The following is a 23,967-nucleotide window of genomic DNA, read 5'->3' as shown; positions in this document are numbered from 1 at the left end:
ATAAAAGAACATTTTGATAACCGTACTATTAACTATAGTCCATGGTTCACCTTTGGATTCACTGTGTTGTATAGTCCTATGGATTTAAAAAAAAATTATTCTGGGAATGTAAATACAACCCCAAATTTCCCCTTTTAACCACATTCAAATATGTATTTCCTGCTGTTAATAATGTTCAAAATGTTGTGCTACCACAACCACCATACATTACCCAAACTTGCCCATCTTACCAAAAAGAAACTTATATTTAAGCTTTACCTTTCCATTCCCTACCCTGCTCCTGGCCTCTGGTAATCTACATTCTGGTTTCTGACTTAATGCATTTGCTTATTCTAATTATTTCATATCAGTGAGATCACACATTACTTGTCCTTTTCTGTCTAGCTTATTTCACTCAACATGAAGTCTTCAAGGTTCATCCATGTTGTCGATCGATCAGAACTTCATTCCTTTTTATGGCTGAATAATATTCCATTGTGTGTATATACCACATTTTGTTCATCCATCCATCAGTTGATGGATACTTGGGATGCTTTGCTCTTTTGGCAATTGTGAATAATGTACATCAGTGTGCAAATATCGGTTGAGTCCCTGCTTTCAATTTTTTTGAGTACATACCTAGAAGTGGGATTGCTGGATTGTCTCATAATTCTATGATTTTCTGAGGAACTACCAAACTATCTTCCACAAGGCTGCACCATTTTACATTCTCCAAAACAATAAATAAGTATTCCTATTTCTTCACATCCTCTCCAACACTTGTTAATTTCTTTTTTTTTTTAAATAGTAGCCATTCAATTGGGTGCGAAATGGTGTCTCATTCTGGTTTTGATTTGTATTTCTCTAATGACTAATGACGTTAAGCACCTTTTCACGTGTGTGATGGCCATCTGTATATCTTCTTTGGAGAAATGTCTACTCAATTCTTTTGCCCATTTTTAAATTGGGTTGTTAACCTTTTTGTTGTTAAGTTGTAGGATTTCTTTATATATTCTGGATATTAAACCCTTATTGGATATGTGGCTGCCAAATATTTTCTCCCATTGTTGTTTTACTTTCATGACAAAGTCCTTTGATGCACAAAAGCTTTTAGTTTTCATAAGGTCCCACTAATATACATTTTTTTCTTTGTTGCTTCTGTTTTGTGTTAAAATCCAGGAAACCACTGCCTAATATAAAGTCCTGAAGATGCTTCCCTATGCTTTCTTTTAAGAGTTTTATAATTCTAGTACTTTTATTTAGGTCTTTGCTATTTTGAGTTGATTTTTGCATATGGTGTGAAGTAAGAGTCCACATTGATTCTTTTGCATATGGACATCCAGTTTTTCCAACATCATTCGTTGAAGAGACTGTTCTTCACCAATTCACTGGACTTTGCACTCTTGTCAAAAATCAATTGGTGATAACTGTGAGGGTCAATTTCTGATGCTCAATTCTATTCCACTGGTCTATATGTCTGTCCTTGTGCCAGTACCATGCTATTTTGATTATTGTGGCTTTATAATAAGTTTTTTTTTAAATAGTTAATGGTTATTTTTCTAATTTCTTATTTTTAAAGGCAATTTTGTTGAGATATATCCACACATCATACAATCCGTCCAAAATATAAAATCAATGACTCACAGTATCATCACATAGTTGTGCACTCATCACCACAATCAATTTTAAAACATTTTCATCACTCCAAAAAAATAATAATAAATAAATAAAAAAGAAAGCCCCAAACATCCCATATTCCTTATTCCCCCCTATTATTGACCCTAGAGTTGGTGTGGTGCATTTGTTACTGTTGATGAAAGAATACTAAGATATTACTGTTAATTATAATTCATAGTTTGCAATGGGTACATTTTTCCCATATACCCCTCTATTATTAAATCCCTCTATTAGTATTGTACATTTGTTCTAGTTCATGAAATAACTTTTTTATATTGGTACTGTTAATCACAATCATTATCTACCACAAGATTCACTGTGTTATACATTTCCATGTTTTAACCTCTAGCTTTCCTACTGTTGACATACATGACTCTAAACTTCCCGTTTCAACCACATTCACACACAATTCGGCACTGTTGATCATACTCACAACAATGTGATACCATCTGTAATAAGTTTTAAGATTGGAAAGTGTGAAGCCTCTAACTTCTTTCTTCTTTTTCAAGATGGCTTTGCCTATTTGGGTCCCCTTACTCTTCCATATAAATTTGATGAGTGCTTTTCCAATTCTGCAAAAAAGACTCTTGGAATTTTGATTGGGATTCCAATCCATGAACACAGAGTATCCTTTCATTTAATTAGGTCTTCTTTGATTTCTTTTAACAATATTTTGTAGTTTTCTGTGTACAAGTCCTTTACATCCTGGTTAGATTTATTCCTAGATATTTTATTATTTTAGTTGCTATTATAAATGTAAGTTTTTTCTTGATTCTTCTTCAGATTGTTCATTACTAGTGTATAGAAACACTACAGATTTTGTGGTGTTGATCTTGTACCCCATCATTTTGATAAATTCATTTATTAGCTCTGGTAGCTTTGTTGTAAATTTTTCAGGATTTTCTGGATATAGGATCATTCATCTGCAAATAGGAAAGTTTCATTTCTTCCTTTCCAAATTGGGTTCCTTTTATTTCTTTTTTTTTGGCCTAACTGCTCTGGCTAGAACTTTTACCAAATGTTGAACAGAAGTTGTGACAGTGGGCATCCTTGTTTTATTCTTGATCTCAGAGAGAAAGCTTTAATCTTTCTGCTTAGAGTATGATGCTAGCTGTGGGTTTTTCATGTATACCCTTTATCATGTTGAGGAAGTCTCCTTCTATTTCTAGTTTTCTAAGTGTTTTTATAAGAAGGGGAGCTGGATTTGTCAGATGCTATTCTCCATCTTTTGAGCTGATCATGTTTTTTTTTTTTTTTTTTTTTTCTCCCTTCATTCTGTTAATATGGTGTATTATATTAGTTGATTTTCTTATGTTGAACTATCCTTACATACTGGGGAGAAATCCCACTTGATCATGGTGTATAATTCTTTTAATGTACTCTTGGATTTGGTTAACTAGTATTTTTTTTGAAAAGTTTTGCATATACATTTGTAAAAGACATTGGTTTGTAATTTTCTTTTCCTGTGGTACCTTTATCTGGCTTTGGTATAAGGGGAATATTGGCCTCAAAAAATGAGTTAGGGAGTGCCCTACTCTCTTCATTTTTTTTAGAAGAGTTTGAGCAGGATTGGATTTTTTTTAAACTTTATTCCTCAAAAAAAAAAAAAAAAAAAAACACATTTCAAACAAAACAAGGGAATAAGAAAAACAAATATCCTAAAATAAAACAAGTAAATAAAAACTACATTGCTTCCAATATGCTCCTACAATATCACAAGAAAATTAATGAATCTTAGTTGTTCCTGGGAATTCCCATATCATTAAGATTACCCTCAATATCTTACCCACTCTTATTAGATTATCATTCCCCCTTCACTAGTTGCTGTCTATCTCTAGGTCCCCTATATTCTACAATATAAGACACTTGTTTTATGTTAAACATAAAACAGGATTGGTATCAATTCTTCTTGGAATGGATGGCACAATTCCTCTGTGAAGTCATCTGGTCTTTTTGGCTTATCTTTGTGGGAAGGTTTTTCATTATTAATTCAATCTCTTTACTCTTTACTGGTTTGCAGAGATCTCCTATTTCACCTTGAGTCATTGTATGTAGTTTGTATGTTTCTTGGAATTTGCCTATTTCATTTGGGTTATCTAATTTGTTGATGTATAATTGTTCATAGTATCCTCTTACAGTCCTTTTCATTTCTGTGGGGTCAGTAGTAATTTCCTCCCTTTCAATTCTGGTTTTAATGATTTGTAATGCTTTTTTTCTTTGCCATTCTAGGTAAAGATCTGTCAATTTTATTGATATTTTCAAAAACCAATTTTTCATTTTGTTGATTCGCTCTATAGTTTTTTAACTATTTCATTTTTCTCCACTCTAATTTCTGTGATTTCTTTCCTTCTGCTTGCTTTGGGTTTAGTTTGCTCCTCTTTTTCTATTTCTTCAAGTTGAGGTTAGGTCTCTGATTTGAGATCTTTTTTCTTTTTTAAAGTAAGCATTTGGAGCTATAAATTTCCCACTCAGCACTGCCTTTGCTGCAACCCATAGATTTTGGTTTGTTGTGTTTTTGTTTGCCTCCAGATGTTTTCTAATTTTTCTTGTGATTTCTTCTTTGTCCCATTGGATGTTTAACACTACGTTGTTTAGTTTCCACATGTATGTGAATTTTCCTTTTCTCCCTCTGTTATTGATTTCTAGTTTCATTCAGTTGTCGCTGGACAGTATGATTTGAATTTATTGAATTTATTTGTGAGCTAACATATCGTCTATCCTGGAGAATAACCCATGTGCACTCTAGAAGAATGTACTCTGTTTTTGTCAGATGAAATGTTCTATATATTTTTTTTGTTAGGTCTAGTTGGTTTAGAATATCATTCAAGTCTTGTATTTCCTTATTGTACTTCTTACTAGATGTTCTATTCATTACTGAAAGTAGTGTGTTAAAGTCTCCTACTATTAATGTAGAACTGTCCATTTCTCCCTCCAAATATGTCAATATTTGCTTCATACTTGTGCTGGTTTGGATGTATTATGTCTCCTAAAATGCCATGTTCTTTGATGCAATCTCATGGAGGCAGACATATTAGTGCTGATTAGGTTGGAATATTTGGATTAAGTTGTTTCCATGAAGATCTGACCCATCCAACTGTAGGTGATAACTCCAACTGAATTATTTCCATGGAGATGTGGTCCTGCCTATCCAGCGTGGGTCTTGATTTAATCACTGGAGTCCTTTAAAAATGCTGGGACAGACCCAGAAGCTAGCTAGCTGGTTTAGCTCAGAGATGCTTGGAGTTAAGGGCCCCTGATGTTGGCTGCAGCTTAGAGAGATATTTTGAAGACGGCCATTGAAAGTAGACTTTTGCTACTCCAGAGTCTGCCTGGAGAAACTAAGAGAACACCCCGAGATGCCTAGAGAGGAACATCATGGGAGAAAGCCATTTTGAAACATGACCTGGGAGCAAAGGAAGAAGATGCCAGCCACGTGCCTTCCCAGACAACAGAGGTGTTCCAGATGCCATTGGCCATTCTTCTGTGAAGGTACCCTATTGTTGACGTGTTACCTTGGATACTTTATGGCCTTAAGGCTGTAACTTTGTAACCAAATAAACCCTCTTTATAAAAGCCAATCCATTTCTGCTGTTTTGCAGAACAGCAGCATTAGCAAAGGAACAATACTTTTTGGGGCTTTGCTGTTAAGATGCATATATACTTATAATTGTTACACCTTGTTGACTTGTCCCCTTTATCAGTAATGACTGTCTTTATTCCTTATAACTGTTTTTCATTTAAAGTCTGTTTTGTCTGTGTGCCAGTTTGAATGTATTATGTCCCCCCAAACACCATTATCTTTGATGTATCTTGTGTGGGCAGACATATCAGTGTGGATTAGATTGTAATTCATTGAGTATTTCCATGGAGATGCAAACCACCCAACTGTGGGTGATGACTGATTGGATAGCTTCCATGGAGATGTGGTCCTGCCCATTCAGCATGGGCCTTGATTAGTTTACTAGAGCACTATATAAGCTCAGACAGAAGGAGTGAGCTTGCTATATCCAAGAGGGACACTTTGAAGAATGCACAGGAGCTGAGAGAGGAACTGCAGCTTACGGAGGCATTTTGAAGACAGCCTTTGAAAGCAGACTTTTGCTCCGGAGAAGCTAAGAGAGGACAAACACTCCAAGAGCAACTGAGAGTGACATTTTGGAGAGAGGCTGAAGCTTAGAGAGGAATGTCCTCAGAGAAAGCCATTTTGAAACCAGAACTTGGAGCAGACACCAGCCACATGCCTTCCCAGCTAACAGAGGTTTTCTGGATGCCACTGGCCATCCTCCAGTGAAGGTACCCGAATGTTGGACACTTTATGGCTTTAAGACTGTAACTGTGTAACCAAATAAACCCTGTTTTATAAAAGGTGATCTGGAGAGAACCTAAGATGGCGGCTAGGAGAGACAGGGCAAAAAAACACCTCCATGAAAAATACTAGATAGAGGCCAGAAAGTGAACCAGAACACCAGTTACAGCGATGCACCAGCTGGATAAGGTATGCACTTGGTGAAACTGGGAATCTGCGTTCTGAAACAAGTGAGTGAGCTGGCTGAATGTCTGACAACCACGCTGCGGTGTAGGGAAACTGTGGGTTGGCATTTGGAGGTGGACTAGTTCTTTTTTAAAAAAACCCAAAAGCGGCTGCAGATACAGCAGTGAGAACCACACAGTGAAGCATGGCAAGAAAGGGTTGTGTGAATGCCTCAATATTTGGCATGGAAGATAGCCTTTTGCACACCCACTGCTAGTTGACTCGGAGCAAGGAGGGCAGAGGTGAGCCAAAGGGGAAAAAAACCATGCCCCTTGCAGCCATCTTCCCAGTGGGCTGGGAATGCTCCTGCCCAGTGCCGGAGCCATAGCCCAGAGCTGCACCAAGGGACCCAGTGTGACGGGAAGTGTTTCAGGCAACACCACGCACACACCACAATATTGGGCGTGGACCATAGCCTTTCGTGCACCCACAGATAACTGTCCCAGAGCTGGGAAGGCGGAGCTGTGCTAAAAGGGAGAAATTAACATGCCCCATTCAGCCATCTTTACAGCAGGCTGGGAACACCCCTGCATGGCCCGGCGGCCCAGGGCTTCCCTTGGGGAACGGTGCGCACTTGTGACGTAGCATAGCCTTCCCTGAGCAGAGGCCCTAGAAGGGCACGGCTGGGAAGAGGAACCCAACCAGAAATCCCAGGGACCCTAGGTCAATAACAAGGACTTGTGGGTCAGCGGCAGAGACAATCTGTCGTGAGACTGAAATGAAGGTTTAGACTCTTCCAACAGCCTTAACTCTCCAGGAACACCTGGGAGGTTTGATTATTAAAGCTGCCCTGCCTCCCAAATCGCTCAGACACACGCCCCCACATTCAGGGTGGACAGCACCAACAACACACCCAAACTTGGTGCATCAATTGAACCCCAAAAGAACCAGAACCCCACACACCACAAAGACAAAGTTGGGGAGAACTGACTTTAGGGGAATAGGTCACTTGCAGATACCATCTGCTGGTTAGTTAAAGTGTATGCCACCAAGCTGTAGACCTGACAAATTAGTGATTGGTGTCTAAATAATCCTTTATATCCTAAAAGAACCCTACCAAGTGAAGCAAATGCCAAGAGCCCAAAAACAACAGAAAATTTTAAAGCATATGAAAAAACCAGATGATATGGGTAACCCAAACACCCAAATCAAAAGATCATAAAAAAAAAAAAAAAATCAGAGGAGACACAGTACTTGCAGCAATTAATCAAAGAACTAAAGACAAACAACGAGAGCATGGCACAGGATATAAAGGACATGAAGAAGACGACCCTGGTAGAGCATAAAGAAGAAATTGCAAGAGTAAATAAAAAAATAGATGATCTTATGGAAATAAAACAAACTGTTGACCGAATTAAAAACATTCTGGATACTCATAGTACAAGACTAGAGGAAGCTGAACAATGACTCAGCACCCTAGAGAACCACAGAATGGAAAATGAAAGAACAAAAGAAAGAATGGGGGAAAAAATTGAAAAAATCGAAATGGATCTCAGGGATATGATAGATAAAATAAAATATCCAAATATAAGACTCATTGATGTCCCAGAAGGGGAAGAGAAGGGTAAAGATCTAGAAAGAGTATTCAAAGAAATTGTTGGGGAAAACTTCCCAAACCTTCTACACTATATAAATACACAAAGCATAAATGCCCAGCAAACTCCAAATAGAATAAATCCAAATAAACCCACTCCAAGACATATTCTGATCAGACTGTCAAATACTGAAGAGAAGGAGCAAGTTCTGAAAGCAGCAAGAGAAAAGCAATTCACCACATACAAAGGAAACAACATAAGACTAAGTAGTGACTACTCAGCGGCCACCCTGAAGGCGAGAAGGCAGTGGCATGACATATTTACAATTCTGAGAGAGAAAAATTTCCAACCAAGAATACTTTATACAGCAAAACTCTCCCTCAAATTTGAGGGAGAGCTTAAATTTTTCACAGACAAACAAATGCTGAGAGATTTTGCTAATAAAAGACCTGACCTACTTCAGACACTAAAGGAAGCCCTAGTGACAGAGAAACAAAGAAAGGAGAGAGAGATATAGAGAAATTTAACAGACATATATAGAACATTATATCCCAAATCACCAGGACACACATTCTTCTCTAGTGATCACGGATCTTTCTCCAGAATAGACCATAGGCTGGGACATAAAACAAGCCTCAATAAATTTAAAAAAATTGAATATATTCAAAGCACATTCTCTGACCACAATGGAATACAATTAGAAGTCAATAACCATCAGAGAGTTAGAAAATTCACAAACACTTGGAGGTTAAAAATGAGGGGGAGATGAAAACATTCCCGGATAATCAAAAGCTGAGGGACTTCATCACCAGTAGAGCAGTCCTATAAGAAATGCTAAAGGGAATTGTGCAGGCTGAAAGGAAGGGATACTAAACAATTGACTGAAACCACATGAAGAAATAAAGATTTCCAGTAAAGATCACATGGTAAATATAAACACCAATACTACTGTATTTTTGACTTGTACTTCACTATTTACTTCCTACAGGATCTAAAATACATAAAGTATAATGATAAATCAGTGATTTTGGACAATGTAAAATATGTAATTTTTGACAAGAACTACATAAAGATGGGGGAATGGAGGAGTACAGGAACATAGTTTATGTGTCCTATTGAAGTTAAGTTGGTATCAAAGAAAATGAGATTGTTATAGACTTAAGATGTTAAATTTCAGCCCTACGGTAAACATAAAGAAAGTATCAGAGAATATGATCATAGAGATGAAAAGTAGAGTGAGTTATGAGAAGTGGGGGAATGGGTAATGGAGAGTTAATAAGAAATGAGTGTAGGGTTTCTATTTGGGGAGAAGGGAAATTTCTAGTAATGGATGGTGGGAAGATGATGGCATTGCAACACTGTGAATGTGATTAATCCCACTAAAAGGAATGCTTGGGAGGGGTTGGAATGGGAAGATTTATGCTGTATATATGTTTCTACAATTGACAAAAAAGACAGTTGAAATAGATAACGACAATTAAATGCCATAGATGATCCTGGATGAGATCTAAGAACAGAGGAGAAAAGGCTCAAAAGGACATAATTGGGACATAGGAGAAAAACGAAATATAGAATGTAAGCTTTATATCAATGTTAAATTTCTTGACTTCTTAACTACACTTAATGTGATTACATAAATGAGTATTCTTGTTCATAGGAAATGTATATGTGAATTATATTATTTGTTCAAGGATGTGTGCAACTTGTTCTCATATGTTCAGAAGACAGAGCAATAGATGATGGATGATAGGGAAGGAGGGAGGGAGGGAGGGAAAGAAACAAATGGCAAAGTGACAAAATATTGAAGTTGGTAGATCAGGGTATTGGTGGAGGGGGGTTGGGGTATGCTGGAATTCTGTGTATGGGGTTTGCATTATTTTGCAACTGTTACTGTAAGTTTGAATTTATTTCAAAATAAAAATTAAAAAAAAAAAAAAAAAAAGCCAATCCATTTCTGGTGTTTTGCATTCTGGCAGCATTAGCAAACCGGAACAGTTTGATATTTGTATAGCTACCCCAGCTCTCTTTTGGTTACTACTTGCATGGTATATAGTTTTTCCATCCTTTCACTTTCAACCTATTCATATTTCTGAATTTAAGGCTAGTCTCTTGCAGACAGCATGTAGTTGGGTCATGCATTTTTATCCATTCTGCAATCTTTGCATTTGACTGGAGAGTGTAATCCATTTACATTTGAAGTCACTACTGATAATTCAGAACTTTCTTCTGCCATTTTGCTATTTTGTCTTTGTATGTCTTATACATTTTTTTGTCTCTCAACTCTTCCGCTTGCTTTTTTTTTTATTTGTTTTTTTTTTTTTTTTATGTTGCACCATGCTGAGTGCCTTCTCTTTTCTATCTGGGTATATTTTTCATATATTTTCTTAGTGGTTACCATGGGATTGAAATTTAATGCCCTAAATATTTAACAATCGTATTTGGTTTGATAGCAACAGAGCATACACATTCAGAATTTCTATACTCTCTGGCCTCCCACCTTTTTATGTACATGTCACAAATTATATTTTTGTACATTTTATGTCCAAAACCATAGAGTTATCTTTACTTTGCATGTATTTTCCTATTAGCATCTGTAAGAAGTAAGAAATGGAGTCATGTACAAAAAAATACAATACAGTAGTGCTGGCATTTATAATTACCCAAATGGTTATCTTTACTGGAGGTCTTTATTTCTTTATGCTGCTTTGATCCATGGTCTAGTGTCTTTCTCTTTCGGTCCAAAGAACTCCTTTTATCATTGCTTGTAGGGTGGGTCTAGCGGTGATGAATTCCCTCAGCTATTGTTTATCCGGGAATGTCTTAATCTCTCCCTCATTTTTGAAAGAGAGTCTCCTTGGATATAAAATTCTTGTTTGGTAACTGTTTTCTCTCAGAACTTGATATATTTCAACCCACTGTCTCCTTGCTTCCATGGTTTCTCATGAGAATCAGCACTTAATCTAATTGGCTCTCCCTTGTACATAACATGTTGCTTTTCTCTTGCAGTTTTCAGACTTCTTTTCTTGTCCATCGCATTTGATAGTTTGACCACTGTTTCAGTTTCCTATGCTGCTTCAAGCAGAAACTATAAAATGGGTTGGCTTAAACAATGGGAATTTATTAGCTCACAGTTTACGGCCAAGAAAATGTCCAAAGTATCATCAAAGAGATACTTTCTTCCTGAAGACCAGCTGCTGCTGATCCTTGGCTCCTGTGCCACATGGCAAAGCACATAGGGGATCTGCTGGTCTCTCTCTTCTCTTCTGGGTTTTGCTGCTTTCAACTTCTTGCTTCTGTGGCTTTCTCTCTCTGTGTATTCATTCTGTTTATAGAGGACTCCAGTAATAGGATTAATACCCATCCTGAACAAGTGGATCACACCTTAACTGAAATAGCCTCCTTAAAATATCCTACTTACAATGGGTTTACACCCATAGGAATGAATTAGGTTTAAGAATATGTCTTTTTGGGGTACATATGTCTTCAAACCAGCACACCATCATGTTTGGTCGTACTTCTCTTCAAGTTCATTTTGTTTGGCATTGATAGGCTTCTTAGATGTGCATTTTCACGTCTTTTGCCAAGTTTAGGAAGTTTTGGTCATTATCGCATTGAACATCCCTTCCGCTCCTTTCTTTCCTTCTTGTCTCCCATAATGCATATATTGGCATGCTTAATGTTGTCCCACATTCCTCTGATATTTGCACTTTTTCTAATTCTTTCTTTCTGTTCCTCAGCTTGACTTAATAAAATTAAAAAAAAAAAAACAAAACTTCATGATTCTAACACATGATTCATTACACATCTTGTTAAGAATATTCTGAATGGGTAAAAATTATGCCCAATATTTAAATAAAATATATTAAAGCTCATTCATAAAAGTTATTTATTTGTTTGTATCATTATAGCCTCCTTTATAAAGCACATTTTAATGACTTGCTTTGTTTATATATTGTAAGCTAAAATGAAATGAATGAATCAAAATCTTACATTTATGCTTGTTACAACACAAAATGAGAAGAAAAATTAGTAAACATTCAGCATATTATTGTGGATGAATGTTAATGCACTTTAGCTAAAATATATGTATGATTTATGCCTGTTTCATAATTTAAATTAGCTGCTTAATGATGCATAGCTACTGTCGTCTCTTTATCCATATCCCACTGCAATTTAATTTCAGAAAGAATCAGAAGCATGCTTTCTAGCCTGCACATCCTGAAGAAAAAAATGTTCTCAAAGTTAAGGGGAAGGATGACAGGTAGATCTATACCTGAACCCAAGAATTTATTTCCTTACTTGAAAGGAATCTCAGTGTCATTTCTATCAAGTGTCTTTCCTTACAGATGAATAAACAGTAGTGGCAAAATCATTTGAACTTCATTATAAAATAATGACTGGCAAAGTCATTGTAAAGTTCATTATAAAAAGCACATAAAAATGTTAATCAATCAGGGTGGTGAGGGATGGACAACAATGGGGAGCTGGAGGTTTTTTATTTGGTCATCATAGGAAATATCTGCCTTTTGGTCTTACTCTTCTTAAACACCTGTGGTAAACTCAGAAGCACGTGATGTATGAAGAGTTATTTTGAACCTACGATTTACATGGACTTCAATAGGGAAAGAAATGAGAGCAATTCATGCAGCTATGAGCACTAACAGGGTATCTGGTGGTTTAGAGTCATTTAGGGTCTGTATGTGAAAAGTTTTGACATTTTTGTTAGCAGCAGACAAAACTACTATCAAAATCAGCTGCCAATCCCAACACACAGGCAGCAGGGTCTAGTCTCCTGTATATTAGTGTAATCAATGTGGTGAAGGGACAAGGTCTGTGGAGGAGACTGCCGGATGTATAGCCTTGCAGAGCTGGAGGAAACAATTTTTTTTTTTAATGCTGAAGGAAAACATAGCTGTTAATTAGAAAAATGAGAATGGTTCACCTTGATTATCAAAACTACCAGGCATAATTTATTAAATAGAAATATAATAAAACTTCCCCATTTAACAGTGTCTTTAACCTTCCCATCTAACACTTATCATCAGCACTATTAAGATGTAGGAAAACAGACTCACTCCTCATTTTAGGATGGAAGTTTGATCAATGCCTTATACGGAAGGGATGAACCTCAAATAGGAAGAGAGTGTAAATGAAAGAGGAAAATGATAGACTCAGGGACAAAGGTTAATTTACAAACTAGAACATTTTCCCTTGAATAACCAGGAGATGGCTGTATATCTCCAATGCCATGTTTTAAATTTCTAATGCATGGGAAAATGTGGGAATCATCCACATGCTCAGTGAACAGATGAACTGCTAGGAGGGTCAGTGCGATGAGGCTTACTCATAAAGAAAGAGGAAGGATAAAAACTCTGCTCCCCCATGACAGAGTTCATGATCCACCTGGATGCTTCCTAGAATTGGAGTGTGGGAAGAGAAATATTCTGAGAAAGGAAGTAAAGAGGTTTAACTCATAATATGTCAGAAACAAAGCAGCTAAATACTTTTAGAGAAACAGAGGCACTGTACCCAGTTAGCAAAGCCCTAGTCAGCCAGCAATGTAAGAGAGAGGTCCCTTCAGAAAGCCTGCTGAATCACCCATCCAATCCCAGCGCTTCTACCTATCGACAACACAAACTCGGGATGGGGTATACTTCTGAACACTGTTCCTGGGCTTTGCTCTGTTCTTTCCCTGGTCTTACGTATGGAAGGCTAACTGGGCTTGATAGGCTGCTGGGTGAGTGATAATTTTTTAAGGACCAGGATCCAAATTCAAAGATGATAATTTTATTTGTCCCTTTCAGACTCTGAGTCTACCCCACTTGGTTTATTCACTTCTACTATATCAAGCCAGGACAGACAAGCCAGTTTCTGCAGATTTTGCCCTACTTTAGATATTAAAACCTATCTTTTTCATTCTTTATTTTTTACAAAAGTTAAGCAGCCTTAGTCAGAAGGCAGAAACAGAATTTTAATACTAATGAGGTTAAAGATGAAAAAACCACCCCCTGCTAAACATGATAAAGATCTTTCAAATGTGGGAAAGCTCAAGGTAATACACACTAATTCTTATTAACCTTATTTTGTGAAAGTTAAAGATGATAAAGGATAAAGCACTGGGAATAAAGAAAGCTGACTCCTTCCTCCTTCCCTCCAAAGAAACAGAATCTGAGATTTAAGGGAAAAACAACACAAAAAGAAGTTTAAAATTTACTTTTATTTCTAGTCTTCTTAGTTCATCTACTTATCCACTAATATCAACAAAGTTGAAGTGCTGATTTAATTTTTTGAAACATCTATAGCAATTATTACTTTATTAATTAGGTCTTTATACTCTCTTATGCTGTTAGTTGGTATTTTATGTTTTCTATCTGCAATTACTCTGTAAGTTTCCCAACAAGGACTATTCTCAGTAGCTCCACTGTTGCATCCAACAAATGCTGATCAACTGATCTTACCGAAAATGGCAGTATTAGAATTTAAAGTGTGGTACTGATGAATTAAGAATAGGAAAACAAAACAAAACAAAAAAAGCAAATGCAGTAACTACAATGTGCCAGCCACTACTGTGAGCAACTTACACAATAAATCATTTAATCGAAATGGCACCCCTAGGAAGTAAAGACAATTATTATCCTTGTATTACCGATAAGGACAGTGAGGCACAGAGAAGTTAAATAAATTGCCCAAGGTTCCACAACCACTGAGTGGAAGTGGCAGTATTTAATCCAAGAAGTCTGACTACAGAGCCCATGCTTTTAATAACTATGTTTATACTACTTCTTAATAGAAATCCTTCTAAAATGGTTTTTTAAAAATTTAATATGAAAATTTGATAGGTTTCAAACATACTTCTAAAGGACTCTGACAAGAGCTGTACATTCTACTTTAAGGCTCCAAGTGCCACAGAGGGCTCTTCATAATCTGGCCTTTCCCTACCTTAATTCTTATTTTTTGCCACTCTCCTAGAACTACACTATCTTTTAACCAATGTTTTTTAAACAGTGGGTCATGACCCATTGGTGGATTGCCAACCAGATTTTTCAAATACATTACATCAGCATAGAGACTATTAGAAAATAGCATAGTGTGCTCCATCTGGGAAGGATAAGAACTGTTTCATGAATTCTTTTTTTTCCCATTTATATGCATATATTTGAACTAGGTCATGATATTAAAGTACTTTTTTTTCTGTGGAGTACATTCAAAATGTTTGAAAGTCTCCCATCCAATCTAGGACAAATCACACTACTTTGACATAACAGCTACCCGATAAATGTTTGTTAAATGAATAAATGAATGAATCAATGAACACTTCTAGTTCCGTGTATTTATAAAACTGAGTAAGGTCATTTTTTAAGTCAAAGTTAGCTGTTAGGCTACTTATTTGACTCTTCAGGATTGGATAAAGTAAGGAAACTGAGGGTACCTAATTATGTGCAATGCAAAGCAAAGCAAAGCAAAACAAAACATAGCAAGGCAAAATAAAATACATGCAAATACACAAATATTAAATACCATTGCCTTACCCCTACGTCCAGGATATACATGAGGATAGTATTCATAATAAAGATCTGGCTTATCTAGATTTCCAAAGGGTTCAAATTCCATTTCAGCATTCTGGAAAAGGCCCAACTTCACCAGCAGTGCCAGTCTCACAAACCAAAGCTAAAAACACAAATATAATTGGAATAATAGATTATTGATGTATATCAAATTCAGAAATTCCTATTCCCTATTAATTGATATCAGAGCTTGATTCCTAATATATTGAAGGAAAAGATAAACTAACTTTCTTTCCTTGCACATTTGTGTAGTTCCATGTTCATGAACATATTCTTGGGCTTAATAATAATGATGTAAATGATTTTATTTGATTCAATTTAATTCAACAAATACTTATTGAGCAGGATATGTGTGCAAAGCACTATGCTAGATATTATAGAGATAAAAGGATCCAATCCCTTCCTCAAAGGAGTATATAATCTAGTGGAGGGTGGAGAGATGATGGAGGGAGGAGCTAAGGGCACAAAAATAAATGAAGCAGAGAGATTATAGTAGGTTGAAGGAAGGCCAAGCAAGAAAGATCAGAAATGGATTGTGGATGAAGGAGTGTTTGAGGAAAACATTGAAGAAAAAACAGAATTTCAATAGGCAGGGCCTGGAAGAGATTGAGAGAGGGCCTTCCAGTTACAGGAAATGGTATAAACAAAGGCACAGAGAAGTGGAAAGTATGTGATGTACGTGAGGACAGCAAGCTATCCAAGTGGCCAGAATACAAAGCAAATTTAGGAAAATGATGGAAATTAAACTTAGAGAGTTATAAAATGAGAGACTTAGAAACGACCTAATTCAATCGTCTCACTTTACTGCTGAGGAAAATGAGGTTAAAAAGAAGTGGGTGTTCAATAATTAAAAGATGGGACTCCAACTGAGTCTAACACTCTTTTCTTTATATCATAGTGCCTAGGACCATGTTGTAGTGGGTTTTGTGTACAAGATGGGGAGATTAAATTTAGTTTTATGGGCAATGGGAAGAGAGATGATCAAAACTCTGCTTTAAGATTACTTTGGAGCCAGTTTATTGAAGGAATGTGAATAAACAGAAAGACTTGAAATAAGCTCACACAGGAGGCTAAAACAATATTCCAATGAGGGCCTGAATTGTGGGTAGTAATGATTTAAGAGATACGGAAGAGAAATAATCTGTAACTTGGCAAACCAGTAGCTGGAGAGGTGAGGAAGAAGGAAGTATATCTAAAGTTAGAGTCCCTTCTCTTATCTTCCCTACACACAGTCACTTCTTGATGGGAAAAGATGAAAGAAAAAGGGAGCATGCCTGATATAAATCATCAGATCTCCCTAGAGTTATTCCTCGCAAGAGTTTTTTACTGCTTTCGAGTATCTGGTGATTTGTTTAATTCTGGGTGATTCACCTATGAGTTAGAGTAAAAATGAAAAACTCTCCATGGAAAGGAAAAATTTAAGGACTTTTATAGCTCTTTGTTCTCCTCAGAGAATTTCCTTTTCTCCCCCAACTCTATTTTGTGTATTTTTTTTTTCTTTTTAAATGTAAAAGCAAGTGATTCTATTACAGCAGGGATAGCAAACACATGGCATATATACATTACTCCCTTGTGGCAGACATAACCAAGTGATCATGTCAACCTTTTCCACTCAGCCTAGACAAGTCTCAGAATCCTTCACAACCTAGTAGTCATTACCAATCATAAGAGGAGAAACCTATTTGCCATTCTTATACCACGTCTGGTCTTTATTGTGGAGATCAAGTGCTGAGCACCTTGTGAATGAATTTCTGGGATGCACAATATTTACTTCATAAAGGGGTAGAGTGAGAATTTCCATTCATATCAGTATAATACATATAGTATGAATGGAAATTCTTGCTCTAGGAGAATTTAGGGAAGAATGAACTAGAGTAATCCAATACTGAGATTAAATTCAGAATATAAAAATCCATTTTTTATAGCTAGGAGGAAATAACTGAAATGGTGGAACTGTAACTCATAACATTCTTTGAAATTTGCTCTACAGCTACTCATTAAATTGTACTTTGAAAGTTACCACCTTTCTGTATATATCTTATATTTCACGATAAGGAAATAACTGAAACTGTGGAACTGTAACCCATAACATTCTTTGAAATTACCTATATAACTACTTGTTAAATTGTACTTTGAAAGTTATCCCCTTTCTGTATATATGTTATATATCACAACAAAGAAATAACTGAAATTGTGAAACCGTAACCTTTAACATTCTTTGAAATTTGCTTTCTAACTACCTGTTAAATTGTATGTTGAAAGTTATCACTGTTCTGTATATATGTTAAATTTCACAATAAAAAAATGTATTAAAAAATCCCTTTTTTTTGTTCTAAAATTGCTCTTATTGGCATGAAAGACCCGTGATCCCTTCCCATGACCCAAATTATGACAAGCCAAGTAAAAATACAGCAATCAAAAGGTGTTCTACCTGCAGTGAATCTGTCGTATGACTGGTAGGCAGCCCACTCTTGCCATAGCCTTGACCATGGGCTGTAAGGAGGCGTCCACACAGGTCAACTGCTGCCCTCCAGTTTTTGCTGTTCTGAAAGACACAATGGAAAAAGTAACCAAAAAACAGAGCCACTAAAACACACAGGTGCTTGCTTTGCCAGAAGCATCTCTATCTAGCCATTAGTAATAATGACAAGGCCAGTCAGCTGGCCAGTACAAAGAAGAATGTCATTTGTCAATGTTGCATGTATAATTAGGCAATAAGGGGAGCCAAGCATGAGATACAGTTCAGGGGGATCAGAAAACAAAAAAATGAAAGTTTAACAATTAATAGAACAGAAGAAGGAGACTCCTTATTGCAAAGTCCCCCACACCCTCCTTCAATTTATAACACTGGTTTCCTTCCTAGCAAGATAATTCTATCCTGTGATTTCTGTCAATCTAAAATCAGTAATTTAATTTTATGCTATGTGTTGAATACATTTATTTGTATTGATAAGATCTGCATCTGACTATAAAATAAGTGGTTTTATGTTTAACATATTTCTATTTTATCAATATGAAAAGAATCAATGAATTATGCTAATATGTTGTAGGTCAGTCTTTTAATACACAGTATTCTTTCAGATTACTTCATCTTATAACTTGAACCATGGAAAGCCTAGCTGCTATTGGCACACTGGCTCATTATTTTGGACTCTCTTGTGTTTACCTTTGCCCTTATGCAATAAAGAAAGGAGGGCTATTAGGCATATTAAAGGGAAAATATTATCAGAGAGAACGTTAAACTCTTTAAGGAGCTAAAAGTGGATGTTCAATGTATGTTTGCCCAATACAATAGACACCATTTTTTTATACTTTGGATGTACTCATTTATATAGCGAGTCACAGAACTTTTCAGTCCCTTCTACATGGTAGAGACTGTGCAAGGTTCTGTGGACACAGTGGCGAATGAAAAGTTATATCCCTGCACTCATTAATTAAACTTATGATCCAGCAAAGAAGAAAGACTTTAAATAATGTTTTCTCAAAAATTAATGAAATGATTTTGTGTGCATGGGAAGTGCTTCTTGAAGAAGAGGTATAGAATTTTAGAGAGTGTGTAACTGGGTGGCCTAACTGAGCCTCAGGTGGGAGTGGCAGTAAAGGAAGTTTTCTCAAGGTAATGACATTTAGGCTGAGACCTGAAGAATGACTAAGAATAAGCCAGGTCAAGAAGAGCTGAAGGCCTCTCCTGGCAGACAGAACTGTATGAGTGAATGCCTGGAGGCATCTCAAAGACGTGTTTGAAGAACTGGAATAAATCCAGGATGGCTGGAGCACAGGCAGAGAAGAGAGAGCGGTGACAGATGAGAATGAAAATATAGGCAGGGCCTCAGGGCCATGTGAGAGATTCCAGACTTACCCTAAGGGCAAAGTGTAACCACTGAAGGATTTTAAGCAAGAAGTAATGTGATCATATTTAAAAAACACATATTAGAGTATGATGTACACCTATTTTATAAACTAACTCACTCATTCACTGTTCTTTATTGGGCACCATCTACAAACCAGGTAGAAAACTAAGCGGCGGGGATATGGAAAACATGGGTTCTGTTACTGAAGAACTTACAGAAGGAAAATTATTCTCAATTTTTCATTAAAGTAGTCCTGAAGTCCCTTTATTTGGGCTTCCCCTGGGCAGGAGCTAATTTAGAGACTGTAACTTCTGGCAAAACAGCTGCAAGGTGCACTGCAGTCTAGAAAGGTAGATTTTAACCTCTGTAAGAGATGTAACCTTTGGCATGCTGCTTAACCTTGGGCCAGTTCAGTGTAATCTCAAATTTACAAAGCTGAGAGAATCTATCCCACCTGGTTGATGTGAGGACTAAATATGATAACATATATGAAAACACTTAACACAATGTCAGTTATGAAGTCAACATTAAAAATGTTAATAACGTAGTTTAAAAAATTCCAAAATTGTTCTATTGTTCTTACATAAATTCATCCTGTTCTTCCCTATTAGTTTGAATTAATTTTTTTTTTTTAATAATGCTGTCAGCTAGGACTAACACCAGCTCCTCACAGAAGTACCCTTCCTATTTTTTCTTTTCTATCTTTTGAATGTGTGCATGGGCACGTGTGTGCTAGTGAAGTTGTATCACGTAAGGATGGAGCACTGATGAGCAGTTAGGAACTTTGGAACAACCCTAGCTCTATTACTAATTAGTGGTGTGATCTTATATAAGTCATTAATTCTTCCTGGGCTTCAGTCTCTCTTCATCTATCAAATGAGGGAGACCGATTGCAAAGGTTTTTTCAGCATCAACATTTATGATTTTGTGAAATGAAGACACATATTTATTACGAAGGCAAGCCTATCAGCTATGTATTTAAGCTTAAACCCATAGGATTTTATCCATCTCTTCCTTTGCTCCCCCGGTCTCCCAAGAGATGGAATCTTGCCAGGGAGGCATCCAGTGAGGGCACAGATAAAGGAGTTAGCTCAGCAGCGCAGTTCACGGGAAGGCTGGTTCTTTTGTACAAACCCTACAATAAGGGTCCAATTTCCTCGGCACACTTAAAGACGGTCAGTCAGCATAGGAAAAAGGGCACGGCCTCCGTAAGTGCCTCTTCTGTTATTTTAGTGACCTAGATGAGATTAAACAAGCAGCCTGGCGAAGGCAAGACCCAAGCGCTTATTGCAAGCACCAGCCTTAGAGTAAGAAGACCTGGATTTGAATCTCTCTTCAAACTATAACTATATCCTTGGGCAAATGTGTGAACTCCCTGCCCACCACACCCCACAACTTTTTACTCATCTATTAAAGAAAGGTAACTTTCATCTCATTAGAGTTGCTATGAAGATAACATTAAAAAAAAGTATTTGGAAGGGTTTTGCAAACCATAAAATATATATTAAACATATAAGGAATTACTTTTAATTGGAGATACTATTTAAATATAGTGATTTTTCCTCTTTTCTACCTAGATTCTAGGTGATTCTGGATCATTTACATTCTGCTAAATCAAAGGGTGGTAGTATAGAATAAAACTAACTAGTTCACTATAAGGATATATTGTTATACAAGAAAAAGCAAGATGATCAGGTTGTCCGAAGGATGGTAACTTCTGACATTATCAACTTTATAAAATAACTTTAAAAATTATTGAACCAATAACTCTATTTCTTACTTCAAATTCACCTTTCCTTGGTCCAACCAAATGCCTTTTGATGTTCAGGGTGAATGCGCCAATACTAGGTAGCCTTGCTGCATTACTATTTTTTTTATTTTATTCTAATTTTTTTCTTGAAAATAAAATGTCAGACCTTTCAGGACTGGCTTCTGTGTACAGCAGAAGTTCTTTCAGGTCACTATATATCTAATGATAAATGAGACTAATGAATTTTTCCCAATTTTACAGAATAAGTTAATGGATAGACTTTTAAATATTTTTCTCTCATTTTTTATCCTTATACTTGCATCTGCACAGCTTGATAGTGAGGGCAAGCCTACACAACACCAACAACACTAATAAACAAGCTGCAAATATTAATAGGGCAACTCACAAGTGATTTCTTAAAATATATTTTGCATCTATGTGTGTGTGTGTGTGATGAGGAGACTGACTGACACACACACACACACACACACACACACAAGACAGTCAGGTTTTCTGCTATTAAAACTGTTCCTAGATCATATGATGACTACACGCATTGAGAGTGTTATATTTACACTGGTTCTCAGCCACTTGCATAAATCTGAGAACCACTGGTCAACTGTAAAGATGAAGCTGGAGCCACTTTTCCGCAAACTGTCCAAATCATAACAAAAATGATCGCAAGTAATATAGGATTTCCATGTTCATGTTGAAATATTTTTAGATTGGTTAAGATAATTTTCTAAAACTAACTTCAAATACTTTCTCTAGTCTAAATTCAATGCAATAGTCATTTTATACAATAAAAATGGCTATATATACTCTTTGAATTGCAAATGTGAAAAAGCGAGAGGGAAAGATATTCTGCCAAGTTCAAACCAGTGTTATATATGTATGTAACCAAATCCTGTAGCAAGGGGCAATTAATTGCTGTTATGTTCCCTGATTTCCTGTTAAACATTTCTTGCCTTTACTGTTAGTGGCATCTGATCTACACAGAGAGGTCAGGGATGAATTCCCTAAGGAAATTTCTCTTAACCTGAAATCTGAAGCACATTTCCTCCTAGAAGAAGAAATGGCATGTGCCGAGTCCTGCTATGAAAGGGAGTGTGGCTGGACAAAAGGAGCAATGAATAAAAGGCCAGTGTGGAAAGAGAGGACACCATGAGAATTAGGGTGGCATGAGGCTGACGAAGCTGGAAACGGCCTTCTAAGGGTAATGGCAAGCAGGGATGACATGTTCATAATTACATTTTTTTTTGCATGGATTATTGCTAATTTTTTTAAAAGCAGCTTTACCGAGATATATTCACATACCATACAATCCACCCAAAATGTACACTCAATGGCTTTTAGTATATTCACAGCGATGTGAATTCATTGCTACAACCAATTTTAGAATGTTCTGATGACTCCAAAAAGAAAACCACATTCCTCTTGGCAGTCACCTCTCAATTCCTCTATCCGTCCCCAGCCCTATATAAATACTACTATATAAATGGAATCATACAATATATAGTACTTTGTGTCTGATTTCTTTCACTCAGCATAATGTTTTTCAAAATATGACTATTTTTTAATTAGAGAAGTTATAAGTTTACCAAAAAGTTCTATAAAAAATAGTGTTCCCATATACCCCCCCAATTGTTCCCATATACCCCCCCAATTGTTCCCCCATTGCATTACTGTGTACTTTGTTACAACTGATGAAAGAATATTAAATACTACAATTAACTATAGTCCATAGTTTACATTAGGTATATTTTTTCCATAAACCACCCTAATAGTAATACCTTGTTTTAATCATACATTTGTTTAATTCATGAAAGAACATTTTCATACTTCTACTATTAATGCCATCCATCATCATCCACAACAGGATTCACTGTGTTACACACTTCCATGTTTTATCCTCTAACTTTCTGGTAACATACATAACCCCAAACTTCCCCTTTCAACCATATACAAACATAATGCAGTGCTGTTAATTACACTCTGAATAATGTGCTACCATTACCACTATCCATTTCTAAACATTACACTATCCATTTCTAAATATTACAGTCAACCTAAATAGAAATTCTGCACAAATTAAGCATCAGCTCCCCATTCTTTACCCCCATTCTATCTCCTAGTAACCTATATTGTAGACACTAACTCTATGAGTTAACATATTATAATTAGTAAGTTATAATTACTTATTAAGTAATTACTTATTAAGTAATTATAAGTTAATTATTGTTATAATTAACTTATTATATTAACTTATAATTATCAGTAAGATCATACAATATTTGTCCTTTTGTGTTTGTCTTATTTCACTTGGCATAATGTCCTCAAAGTTCATCCAGGTTGTCACATGCATCAGGACTTCACTTATTCTTACTGCTGAATAATATTCCATTGTATGTATATATCACATTTTGTTTATCTGTTCATTGGTTGAAGGGCACTTGGGTTGCTTCTATCTATTGGCAATTGTGAATAATGCTGCTATGAACACTGGTGTGCAAATGTCTGTTCGTGTATCTGTTCCTAGTAGCGGGATTGCCAGTTCATATGCAGTGCTATACTTAGCTTTCTGAGGAACCGCCAAACTATCTTCCATAGCGGCTGCACCATTTTACATTCCCACCAGCAGTGAATGAGTTTTCCTATTTCTCCACATCCTCCCCAACACTTGTGGTTTTCTATTTTTTTTTAATAGTGGCCATTCTAGTAGGTGTGAAACGATGTCTCGTGGTTTTGATTTCCATTTCCCTAATAGCTAGTGAAGCTGAGCATCATTTCATTTGCTTTTTAGCCAATTTGTATTTCTTCTTTGGAGAAATGTTTATTTAAGTCTTTTGCCCATTTTTCAATTGGGTTGCCTTTTTATTATTGAGTTGTAGGATTTCTTCACATATTCTGGACATTAAGCCTTATCAGATATGCAGTTCTCAAATATTTTTTTTACCATTGACTAGGCTGCCTTTTCACTTTCTTGACAAAGTCCTTTGAAGCGTAAACGTTTTTAATTTTGAGGAGGTCTCATTTGTCTATTGTTTTGTTGTTGTTGTTGCTTACGCTTTGGTATAAA

At 36.3% G+C, this 23,967-nt stretch overlaps 1 protein-coding gene across 1 annotated transcript in view; it reads right to left on the bottom strand.

Moving 5' to 3' along the window:
* Positions 1-23,967, bottom strand: part of TRAPPC12 (trafficking protein particle complex 12) — a 146,791-nt gene that overhangs the window by 68,329 nt on the left and 54,495 nt on the right. Inside the window, exons 4-5 of the mRNA XM_037812891.1 lie at positions 17,719-17,832; positions 15,252-15,390 (exon numbers count right to left, since the gene is read on the bottom strand). Of these exons, the coding sequence (XP_037668819.1) occupies positions 15,252-15,390; positions 17,719-17,832 (253 nt within the window). The remainder of the gene's footprint in view (positions 1-15,251; positions 15,391-17,718; positions 17,833-23,967) is intronic.

This window comes from Choloepus didactylus, chromosome 20, assembly GCF_015220235.1.
Source record: "Choloepus didactylus isolate mChoDid1 chromosome 20, mChoDid1.pri, whole genome shotgun sequence".
Classification (NCBI taxonomy): domain Eukaryota; kingdom Metazoa; phylum Chordata; class Mammalia; order Pilosa; family Megalonychidae; genus Choloepus; species Choloepus didactylus.
Note: the sequence above shows the minus strand (reverse complement) of the source record. Positions and strands in the feature narration are given on the sequence as shown.